This window comes from Musca domestica, unplaced genomic scaffold (assembly GCF_030504385.1).
Source record: "Musca domestica strain aabys unplaced genomic scaffold, Musca_domestica.polishedcontigs.V.1.1 286, whole genome shotgun sequence".
NCBI classification, from domain to species: Eukaryota; Metazoa; Arthropoda; class Insecta; order Diptera; family Muscidae; genus Musca; species Musca domestica.
Genome location: NW_026712295.1, coordinates 36,236 through 49,581, shown reverse-complemented (window position 1 = coordinate 49,581; position 13,346 = coordinate 36,236). Strand labels below are relative to the sequence as shown.

Below are 13,346 nucleotides of genomic sequence, written 5' to 3'. Positions count from 1 at the left end.
TGTGCAGAGAAATATTTCAGTTTATTAGTGAAGCTTTAGAAAGGAAGATGTCTCTTCTTAATAAGGAAGACGAACGCTTAAAAACCTTTGCTCGCTGGCCTTTAAATTATCCAGATCCCAAGACAATGGCTGCAGTAGGACTTTATTATACTGGAGTAGGAGATATTACCAGATGTTATTTTTGTAAAGTAAACATTCATAGTTGGGATCAAACTGATTGTCCTGTTACTGAGCATTCAAGGTTGACATATCGTTGCCCATTACTGGAAGGGCGTGAAACAACTAATGTCCCAACTATTTCAAAAAATTGGAATTGTACACCTTCTGAAATTGGTGTAGATGTTTGTGGTCGTGGAGCGAGTAAATGTTCACCCATTTTCTTATTATTGTTCACTTTCATTACCTTTAATGCTTTAAATAAAGTTTTATGCAAATAATACAGTTGCTTGTTTTTATTTATTAACTTTATTAATTTCATCGTCTAGTATGTAGCCAAGTTCTTTCCAGTTTTGTTCAATGAATACAAATATCTTAAATATATTATTTACGGCACACTTAAATCTAGTGTCCAAATGTATAGGACAGTTTGTAAAATAATTTTGGCAAGCTCGAAGTTTCATATTATTTTCTAAATTTATAATGGTAGAATGAATATATTTCTGTAAAAAGATTTTCTTTTCTTGTCCAACAACAAAAATATATTGATAATTGTTCAATGGTGTAAGAGCTTTCTCGACATCATTATAATTTTTTTCTCCATCTGTCCAATCTAAGCCATTCACATGTGTCTTGGTGTAGGCATTTGTTCTGCATGCTTCCCCAGTAAGTTCTTTTATATTAAAAGGTGGACGAAACAAAAAATAATGTGGAACAACAGAAGCACCACACATATATGATAGTTCCTTCACGAAAATACTCTTGTGGTTTCCATGGCAATATTGAAAATCAACCAGTGCAATATCCGATCTATTGATTTCAATCATCTTCTTAGGAAAGTTGAATTTGAATGGAGGGGATATCATCGATGTTGGAGTATTTATAAAATTTTGTTCATGTCCAATAAAAACTTTAAACAAAGATGTCCACAATTGTATGTATGAAATCGTTGATCTCTTTTATAATTGTATGTAATAGCTGGTCCCAAATAGCGTAAAACTTCTATCGGGGGTTGAAGATTACCGAAACTGTCGTAATAGTCGATATTATTATTGATTTTATTATATGCCACCCAATGCGTGCCAGGTCCACTGCTAACATCCAAATTTATGATACCACATTCAATTCGATGTGGTTTCTTAGGTAGATTATCACGCATATAAACACCTCTAAAGTGAGGTATATATTTTTTCCCAAAAAAACTAATATTTACATCGGTTAGAGGACCTTTGGGTAGCTGCTTAATTAGTTTTTTGGAGTTTTATTTTCATCAACATAAATTCCATAGCCCTTTTTATATGGTTTGAGATAGAGACCTTTACCCATAGCTATAGCTTCTATTGTTTTGTTATGTCTGGTTTGTTCATCCAACTCTTGTTTGGCTTTTTTTGCATTTAAAACGGCATTGGTAATTGCTGAACTACCCGATGCTAAGGCTCCCAATGCTCCTAATCCAGTTAGAATGGGAATGAGAGGAAGAAATCCACCTCTTTTGGGCACGCTTATTACTCGCGGTATAGCGACCTTTGATTTTTTTCCTCGAAACGTCTTTTGTATTTCATGTCTGGCTATTTTTATGGCTTCATCAATATCAGTTGGTTTTTTGCTTTTAAGGGAACTTGTAGCTTTTTTTAAAGCGTTTTTAAAAAGTTGTTTACCCAATATTTGTTTGGGGTTTTTATTACCCATGCCTAGCTTTGTCTTAGCCTTCATTATGTTAGTTACAAGATATGCGCTAATTTTTTCTCCAATGTTACTATTTTTCGATTTTACTCGCTCCCAAGCCCGCTCAGTTAGTTCACGATCAGCAATGTGACGTTGTTCAATATCTTTATTTTGTGAATAGGCAATATCGTGTGCTCTACACGCTGCATCTAATGGATTAATACCTTGATCTCCTCTTTGAATACGTTTTTCTAGCTTTGTTCCAGGTCCACAAAATTGATATCCTGGTAAATGAAGTTCACCGGGTAAAGAGTTAATCAACTTATTTACCAGTCCTCCTCCTTGAACGTGTTTCTTTCTAATAAATCGCTTCGTGTTGTAAACAATCATTTTATACTTTTTAGCGGGACGCTGAACGAAAGAAATATCGATATTTGATTATATTATAAATATGAATGTTTTCTTAAAACTACTCATCATGAGATTACTGGAACAACAAGCTAAAATAATTGTTCAAAATGTGGATTTTATGCAAAGAAAGACCCCTCGACATAGTACTTTGCTGCCTGATTCTATACGAGCCTTAATAGTAGGACCATCAAATTGTGGAAAGACTAATGTGATGCTTAGTTTGATAGAAAGCCCCAATGGATTAAAATTTGAAAATGTTTACATTTACTCAAAATCGCTGTATCAGACAAAATATGAGTACCTAAAGAAACTGATATCCACTATAAAGGGGATGAGATTGTATACATTTAATAACAATGACGATGTTATACAAACGGACGAAATAAAGCCAAACTCAATCATGATTTTTGATGATGTTGCATGCGATAAACAAAACAACATTAAAAATTACTTCAGTATGGGGCGACATAAGAATGTTGATTCGTTTTATTTGTGTCAAACATACACACGTATACCAAAACATTTATTGCGTGATAATGCGAATTTTATAATCGTGTTTAAACAAGATGATCTGAATTTAAGACATATATTTAATGATCACGTCGGATGTGACATTAGTTTTGAAGATTTCAAAAAAATTTGTCATGAATGCTGGAAGGAAAAGTATGGATTTCTAACGATTTCCAAGGATGACGAAATTCACTCTGGAAGATACAGAAAAGGCTTTCATATATTTATTCAACCTTAATATTATTTAATGTATTTGCAAATGTTAATTTATATTAGTGCACCTACAGCCATGGAGGAGGAAATGCTGAAACGGCTTGTTAAGTCCAGAAATGTCTTGAAAAAGAAATTTCAAAGCATTAAAATGGGTGAAGAAGCTAAAACTACAGAATTGAAAAATACTTTCAAACCAATAACGGAGCCAATAAACAAACTACTAAAGCTTTCAACTGAAAATACTTCCAAAATGATTATGCCTAAGAAAGAGAAAATGGAAATGTACAGAGATTCTATTATTACAAGTACACCCCTTAAGAATTATAAACCAGATGTTAAGTTAGATTCCAATGCATTGGAGGGGTTAAAGCATAAAGTAGATTACACACAAAATTTCGATTCCTTTAATACATCACAAGACGACGACAAATTTTATTCCAACAATGAGGAACCTATGAATCTATCATTCTTGAAGAAAATTAAAAAACTAGATGTAGTCTATGGTCCACACAAAGATAACAATGGAGAATGGAGATTTGGGGACCAACCACTCAAAATAAGCAATGAAAAGATTATGATTGGAAATAAAAATTGGGCATTAACACCCGGTTTGTTTGAACTGTTGTTTTATCAAGACCCCAAGAACTATGATCATACAGAACTCGATATTTACAAAACAATATTATTAGACACAAATGCGCATAAAATAAACTATGAATCTAATGGACGAACAAAGTCCAACAGGGGACAAAAATATAAGAAAATAATAAAAAATATAATAGAGGATACTCACAGCGGCAAAGGCTTACTGACAATAAATCCTGGTAAACCCAACTATATATACTGGGACGATCCCAACGAATTGATAGAACGATTAAAGCTGTTGTTGGCATCACAACAAGCCGGAAACAATAACCATACTAATGAAATTGTTTCTATTATCGAGGAACTGCGAGAAGGAAATATAATATATTAAATAATACTCTCAAGGAGCATACAACATATGACTGTTGACAAGTTTGGACATCATTACAATCAAAAAAATCAATCAATAGCAGTGAGAGAAAATGTTTCGAGATTATTGGGAGTCAATATTGATGAAGATAACAACCTTAACGTGCAAAATAAAAAGATTAGGAATGTTGCATCTCCAGCAGAAGGAGCGGATGCGGTCAACCAAGCCTACGTACATACGCAAATCAAGCACATTCAAGAAATTTTAAAGAAAAATTTCATTCAAGAGTGCACCTTCCTAAGAGAAGAAATATCACGACTCAAACGTTCACAAAACGAAATATTTAAAGCCTTATCGCAAGCTCCATTCAACTCACCAGCTTTAATATATCATACCGAATAAAACAATGGAAAAGCGGGGTTTGGTAAATGAACTTCATCATCAAGCACGAAAAAACTTTCCAAGACGAAGGGTTATTACAAAGGGTATTGATGATCTCTGGCAAGCAGATTTAGTTGAAATGGGCAGTTACTCAAAAGCAAACAAGGGGTTCCGATTTTTGTTAACTGTCATCGATACATTTTCGAAATTCGCATGGTGTGAAGCCCTTAAAACAAAAACGGCAACGGATGTTTCTATGGCTTTTGAAAAAATCTTACAAAGAGGAAGAATTCCAAAAAATTTGCAAACCGATGATGGAAAAGAATTTTTCAACACAGATTTTAAAAAACTAATGCAGAAATATTCCATAAACCACTACTCCACATATAGTGTATTGAAGGCCTCAATTGTTGAGCGTTTTAATAGAACTTTGAAGTCGCTAATGTGGAAGGAGTTCAGTTATAATGGGAATTATCTATGGATTGATGTTTATAGAGAATTGGTTAAACAATACAATAAAACACCTCATCGAACAATAAAAATGGCCCCTATTCAAGTAAATTCATCGAATGAGAAGGCATTGTTGCAATCTGCTTATATGGGTGATCATGTACGCATTAGCAAATATAAACATCAATTTGAAAAGGGATACACGCCAAATTGGACTACGGAAATATTCAAGATAAGAACAATAAGAATAACAAACCCCGCTACTTATTTATTAGAAGACTATGAAGGAAATCCCATCCAAGGATGTTTCTACAAAGAAGAACTTTTACCCACAAAATATCCCAACACGTATTTAGTTGAGAAAATTTTAAAAACAAAAGGTAATAAAGTCTTGGTTAAGTGGCTGGGATTCTCAGACAAACATAATTCATGGATAGATAAGAATCATATCATATAATCTTAATATGTAGATATACAATATACAAGCATATATTTAAATAAATAAAAACCCATATATACGTATGCATATTTTGTGTTTCAATTATTACGACAAAGAATTTTGCAATGTCAAGAACGTTTACTGTGTCCGGTAAATCTCCAATTCTACATTCAACATATTTACCCCCAATTGAATTGGGAAATAGTAGTTATGAGTGTTGCCTAATAGATTTCCAATCATACAATTCAATACCCAATGTGGATAATGATAACAATCTCTTTCACATTGGAGACAATATTATAAAAATACCTATAGGATCCTATGAATTGCAAGATATTGCGAATTACTTGGAAACGGAATATAAAACTATCCACGAGAATAGATCCATTGAAATTAAGGCGAATAATAATACGCTAAAAGTAGAAATCATGTCTTCTCATGATCCTATTTACTTTGATAAAGAAAAATCTATAGGCAAGCTTTTTGGTTTTACCGAAAAAATCTTAGAATCTGGGAAAAAACATACTTCAAACCTTCAAGTCGACATTTTAAAGGTTAATGCCATACAAATACACTGCAATATTGTAACTGGATCATTCATGAATGGGTCGCCAACGCATATTCTACATGAATTTGCTCTTAATGTTCCTCCGGGATATAAATTGGTAGAGAGACCAATGAATCTCATTTATTTACCAGTGAACGTCAAAGAAATCGGTCGTCTGGAGATAAAGATAGTTGATCAAGAAGGTCGCTTTATAAATTTTAGAGAGGAAGAAATCACGCTACGTATTCATATAAGACCAATGCAATCATGATTATCTACAATAAATACAATCATAAACAAATACCAAGACACATTCAACACAAAGTTGTCAAACCGACAAGACCTAAAATTTCAAAGGAAAATAAAGAGTTTTTAAAACTTATTAAGCTTAAAGTCAAACCAAATGTCTGAAATACTTAACATTAATGAGCGTCCATTCTCGGATGAGAATATTGTAAAGAGAGACTACCACAGCTATGTTCCATATATTCAATCATTTAAAAATAATGATGAAATTCGGATAAGTATACAAAATCAGGATCTTTACATACTTCCATCGGAGAGTTATCTATTCATTGAAGGAAATTTGAAAAATAGCAAGGGAGAAGTATCGCAAAATGCAAGACTGAGAAATAATTGTGTGGGATACATGTTTGATGAAATTCGCTATGAACTAAATGGTGTTGAAATTGATCGTACTCGTTATCTAGGAATAACTACAGAAATTAAAAATTGGATTTCTCTAAGCGAATCCGAAAGTAAGGTTATGAGCAAAGCGGGATGGAAAGCTGATAATGATTTATCAGTAGGATACTTTAATTTTTGTGTACCCTTAAACCGTCTACTAGGGTTCGCAGAGGACTTTGATAAAGTAATTTGCAACAGCAAGCATGACTTGATTCTTTTGCGTAGTGCCAACGATAAAAATGTGTGTTATTCAACCATGGATACGGAGGAAATTAAACTCACCATAACAAATGTTATATGGAAAGTACAACACATTCAATTATCAGACTATAGAAAAATCAGCTTCTTGAAAACTATTAAGGATGGAAAAGCGTTGCCTTTAGCATTCCGCAGCTGGGACTGCTACTTTAATCCAACTTTTGCTGGTGGAAGACAACACAGTTGGAGTGTTAAATTGTCTGTCAATCATGAAAGACCACGATATGTTGCTTTGATATTTGAAAAAGACAACAAGCTGGAACATTGCGAACTTAAAAACATCAAAGTTCACTTGAACTCTGAAACCTATCCTTACGATGATTTGAATGTAAAGTTCGAAGAAAATGGCTATGCAGTACTATATGACATGTATACAAAGTTTCAACAATCATATTACATGAGGGAGCCACAACCACTTCTTACATATGCAAGTTTTAAAGACAAGCCCATCGCCGTTATTGACATTAGCAATCAAAACGAAGCTGTTAAGAATGGACCAATCGATTTAAAAATCCAATTTGAAACCAATAAACCAATTCCACAAAACACTTCTGCGTACTGTTTAATTATACATGATCGTCTGGTCGAGTACGTTCCATTAACAGGAATTGTACGAAAAGTAGTATAATCTATTTTATACTCACCTTTGTAAGAATATTTCAATAAAACGCAATTTACATAAATTTATAAACAAAAATATTTTGTTTTATTTTATAATAAGAATAGTTAAAGACTAGTTAAAATATAATACACTTATATTTACTTAAAAATTAAACATTTTGTGTTGCGAGAAAATATTAATATGATGACATTTATAGTGAGTAAAGACAATTAAATTAATATTATTACTATGCTCTTTTATCTATATATTGAAACTTAAATCATAATTAAATTTATATTTTAATCCAAGTCCATTGAGACAGATTCATTTGAGTTATTTACATTTGTTTCATGAAGGTTATTTAATCTATAGTGGCCCCAAGCATAGGTGTGAATACCATCCTCTAGAATAAATCGTTTATCATCTTGATGGCTTAGCGATATTTTAGTAATTTTGTCTGTATATATTGTATGCTGTCTTGACCTAAACGAAAACATGGTATCCGTAAAAAACCTTTTTGTTATAAAGACATTCTCGATATTTATCTATAGTATACTTTTTTAGGACCGACTTTTTAACTCCCTTAGATTTTTTTACTTCTTCGCTATCAACTACATTGATGGCATACATTTTAGGACGAAGGCCTACAAATTCAACCATTGTTTTTCCGTCATTCTCATCTTTCATCATGCCAAGTTTTTTCTTATTAATTAGAGGAAGTTTATATTTATTTTCTTTTGAAAACCCTGAGGTGTCAAATCTAGCCAATATTTCATCTAAAGATAATTCGGAATACAAATTCCGTCCGTAAAATGTTAATATGAACGAATCTGTATCCATATAATTTAGAATAAAATCCTCACCAAATTTCACTTTTAGAAAATCATACAGAAAATCATACATCACCCACTTTGATAAATCTAATATGCAGAACCCTAAGTACAATGGTCTATCATATTTTACTCTGACATTCCTAATTTGAATAGCAACCATATTTTCGGAGAATATCGAAAGGCTGTGAAAATTTGGCTTCGAGATTAATTTACTAGCAACATTCCTTCTTCTTTGGTTTGCCTCATCTACCCACATTGTCACAATTTTCACAGTTTTTCTTTTGTCGATATTCTCCATTGTCTTACCGAATGAAGAGTTATTCAATAATTTAAAAAAATCTTTTTCAAAGGCATTTTCAGCCTTTTCCCTATGTTCATTATTCTTCAGTATGTAAGGAGCTAACCAAGCGCTTTGTGTGAAAGCCAAAACTCTATGGACTTTCTTAAGAATTAGTCCATGTTTCAGAGATTGCTTAAGTAATTTGTAGTGTATGGTGTATGATGTTTTGTCAGTAAAATCTGCAATCAGTTTTTCAGTTTTTGAGCCCTCAACACACTTTTTCTCCGCCAAAAAAGGTAAATCGTTATGTTTGTCGTGAAGGTGCGGTGGATATTCAATATCAACCTCTAAAATAAAACCAGTAGGAGCGTTGTCAGGAATAGATAATATTACAGCTGGATCATTGAATTTCTCCATTTCATAACCCTCCACCCATCTAAAATCTTTTTCAGGGAGACACTCAGTCATAACTGTACCATATAAATTATTTACATCCAAATAATAGATATTTACCTCTGGTTTGGCACTATTATAATTGGGAGCATCTTCATTATTTGCTACCGAGTGTCTGTTTGAGCACTGGGTAAGCCCTCCCCGAATACCATTTTTGCAGAAATTGTACATGTCTATATCTCTGAGTAGCTCAAGTTCGACTTTAGTACATAGTAGCATTGCATCCCAAGATAGAGATGGTGCTGTGAGATATTGACAAGGGTCCAGTTCGTGAATTCGCATACATAAGCTCCTGAAATTTTCAAATACGTCTGCTAAAAGCAAGACATCAGCTTTTAAATACAAATCCATGTAGTCTTGCATAGTTTGACATCGAAAATGTGACCAAACATTTGTTGCATGCCTATAATCGTCTGACGAGCATTCAGTATCTGTCAACTTATTATAAAATTGGTCCATAGGGGGAAGTTGTTTCTCCTTCAATTTTTCAAATGATGAAATATATTCGTAGGGAAATACTCCTTTCCTAGTCATAAGTTCGAATGCTTCATCATCAGGAAAATGAGATCTGACAGCAACAAAAGAATCTCGAGATAAATTCCTTGCTAATTTATCCAAACTAGTAGGCATAAATCGAAAACTATCTAAGAAACGATGCTCTAATCTATTCATTTTCTTTTTCTTCTCTTTTTTGCCCTCACTTTCCTCTTCTTGCTGGAATTCCTCATCATCTTCCTCACTCGAATCTTCTTCTTCTCCTACAACAACTGTACTTTTTAAAGAACTAGAGTCGGTTGACTCGTTATCCATATTAATGAAATAAGACATTGAAATATATTTTTCTTTGTTTTGAGGTATGACTCTTATTTCACCTCCAAATTCAACTAATTCTTTAAAGAAGAGGTGACAGTCGTACGAAGAAAAATTGTGGAAATATATTGGAATAAATTTAGGTAGATGATATTGCAGATTGCAATGGTTATGTACCGCACCTCGATATTGCCCCGTTAAGTGACAATGATCTTTCACCCTATCGTTACCTAAAATATCGCCACATATACGACAATTTATATCCCTAAGAAAGGCTGTCTCTTCTTCGGGTGTTAGAGTATTCATAGGTTTCGTTTTGGTTAGGTAACTATCATACAAAAATTTACAATCCTGAATTAGTTCTTTCAGAAAAACATTTGCTGCGTCGGGTCCACTATATATAAATAACTTATTTAAATTTTCATTAAAACTACATTTAATAAAATAACTAAAAGCACATGGAATATGCTTCTTTACCTTTTCCGTTTTTTTACTCGCCCCATTGTTCTCATCTTCCTGCACGTCTTCCAGTACACTTTCGGAGTCAGCATAAATAACGAAAGGCACCTTATCCTTTTTCTTGTGATTGACGAACTTCAGTACGGCTTCTTTTTTGTTCGGCAGGGCACAGACTACTTTTCCACACTGCTTTTTGTGAGTCATACATTTATTTTCATCGTGGAAACATTGCAGGCATCCAAAACAAAAGTAACCTTTCTCCTTATGACTTGTGAATTGAGACCGCATAAGACTGAAAAAAAAGAACAAATACATGATTATTATGATATGGTTTTGATTGATAAGTTTTGTTTATAATTACCAAGACATATCCATAACCAAAATGTAATGGAAATTTTCTTCGTTGTGCAGCAATATTAAATTAATGTGATTGCTTTTCGTCTCCTTTGTTAAGTAATATGGACCAACGACCGACTTGTTTTCATAACCGAAAACATTTACGCTAATCTCTGGGTTGTTCATTTCAAATTTTTTTATATATTTAAGACCCAATGGGAAATTTAATTGTTCGAAATTTAGCGATATTCCAGACTGCAGAATAATGACATCTTGGTGTATGTCTACGTTATATGAAGAGGTTATACTCGGATCTCCATATGCAGTTTCCCCCAATGCAACAACCATACACCACTTAAAACAAAAGTCATCATAGTTTTTGATGTTAAGGCACGCACCCTTCTTGTTGCTTAATGATTTCGGAGTTGGAATATAATGTGAGCCACGTGTTAAGTTGGCTCTCAACACATTTATGTCAAGTTTTAAAAGTTTCTCCAGGGCCCAATTAGAGCCTCTTTCTTGGAACTCTTCTGATTTAGCTATAATTTCCACACAGTGGTTGAAAACGACCTCTTCCAAATCATCTCCCAGGGTTAATAGCGTTGTTTTTGAAATATGATTAAATATATTTTCAATAGTTAACTCTTTGGAAGTTGAAGGTCCATCTTTTTCATTGTTTGGTTTCACATACAGTCCTTGGAGTTCCATATTAAATTTTATGAGCGTTTTACCGTTTAACTCATTTTTCAAGGTTTTAATTATTAATTCTTTTGAAGCATTAAGAAAATCGATCGGGTACAAAATATCTTTATTGTTTTGTATCTCATAGCTGAGTATATTTTTGTTAAATGCACTTTTAACAATTTTTATGTCAGAATCCAGATTTTTTCTCACGGTGGATCGATGTTCTTCGCTACGAACGTGTGATCGTATATTATTCACTATTTTATCACAATCACCACAAAACTTTTCCACCTTCACAGCTGATTTATTTTCATGCTGCTGCTTTAGTTTTTCTTGTTGTTGATCACGATTTTGTTTCATTACATGCTCATCTCCATGATGGTTCTCTAAGTGCAATTCTAAATCGTTTACACTTTCACATAAAACATCACAAAACAAACAATGCTTTTTCATATGTTTCACAAATTCACTTTTTTCCTTGTAATAAAGGCTGCATGACCAACAAATTTTTTGAGACATTATAAAAACTTTTTTAAAAATATTAAGAAACGATGCTTATTAATCTGTGACTTGTTGAGTACTGAAATTTCTTCCAATCCAATCAATACATTATTGACTACATTTTGTAAACAAATAGAAATTCTGTGATTGAAGCAGAATTTGTCATGAAACTCTGCAACAACGCTTCCCCCCAAATTCTCATATCCATTTCACAGAAATCCAATTGTTAGTTAATGTAAACAATGGTGTTTCCTTCTTCAAATCCCTTCAATCTTCAATACCGAATTGATGCAGGGTTTGTCATGAAACTCTTTCAGTTTCAATTCTCTCAAATTGCTACATAATGTAAACAAATTCTTCATCGACAAAACTATCAAAAAGCGATCGATATAATGTATCAAAATGCCTGTCCACACAAGAAGAATTTGCTTTGATTGGCTACAGCAGCATTTTTTTAGTGTGTATATGCTACAACATTAATTGGTGGTTAGATGTCGCCTATATCGTTTCGAGGGAAATGACTGGAGAGCCATCTGGACAAAATAATAGAACACACATCTTCTTGTTGACTATGATACTAACCAAATTTGTCTCTGCTATATTCACTTCTCATATGGTGGATCTCTCTAGCCCCATTCGATATGATCATATTTCAATAGTTTTGGAGTGTGTCTATGCTACAACATAATTTATGGATAGTATGGATGGAACTCACCGTTAGATGTCGCCTATATCGTTTCGATGGGAATAACTGAACATTTTTGAGTCGCTAAAATTATAGACAAATTAAAACAAGTACAACGAAAAGTTAGTTTTGTCTTTTTATCTCATCATGTTTTGCATAGCCAACATGCTGATTTTCGTGTTCAACCCACTCGACTTCGTTATCGTTTTTCTTAAAACCCCTGAAATATCAATAATTGCAGCATATTTGTCAATTGAAACTCTTCTATAATATATCACATTTATTGAAGTCGATTTCTTGAAATATATGTTTTCAAATAAATTAATAAGCACATTTGACTGCAGTAATCAGCATGTTGACTATATAAAAGCATTCTGAGAGCCATCTAGATAAAATGATTTTCTTCGATACTTACCTCTTTCAGATGTGTTTCTGCTATATTCACTTCTCACATGGTGAATCTCTTTATCCCCACTCGATATGATCATAATACATTTTTTTTTTTTTTTCGGAGGGTGTCTCTGCTAGTGGTGAATATTAAAACTTGAAATGTCACCATCCCATACACAGTTTTGGATTGTGTCTGCGCTAAACTTAGCGCCATCTAGTAGTTCATATTAAAACTAGCAACGCCAACGCCAACAGCCCCAATAAAATTTGACGTGGTACAATTCAAAAGACAACATCCCCAATATAATTTGCCGTGGTACAATTCAAACGACAACATCCCCAATATAATTCACCGTGGTACATTTCAAAAGACAACATCCCCAATATATTTCACCGTGGAGAATTTACCCTAATCAACATCCCCAATAGAATTTGCCGTGGTACAATTCCCAAGACAACATCCCCATTAAAATTCACCGTGGTGAATTTACCCAAATCAACAACCCCAATAGAATTTGCCGTGATAAATCGTGGTGAATTCCCAACATCCCCATAAGCACACTACTGAGGAAAAATAGGGTATTTTAAAACGCTCATAACTACTTAAATATTGACATTTCGGGGTTTTTAGCATCGTTTTGA

General features: G+C 33.3%; 1 protein-coding gene across 1 annotated transcript; it reads right to left on the bottom strand.

Moving 5' to 3' along the window:
• Window positions 1-225: 225 nt before the first annotated feature.
• Window positions 226-11,179, bottom strand: LOC131803295 (uncharacterized). The gene is made up of 4 exons (XM_059124375.1): window positions 10,470-11,179; window positions 9,149-10,400; window positions 1,842-2,232; window positions 226-263 (listed from the first exon to the last, which is right to left on the bottom strand). The coding sequence occupies exons 1-4, from the start codon at window positions 11,150-11,152 to the stop codon at window positions 226-228; spliced, it is 2,364 nt and encodes a 787-aa protein (XP_058980358.1). The 5' UTR covers window positions 11,153-11,179.
• Between the last annotated feature and the right edge of the window lie 2,167 nt (window positions 11,180-13,346).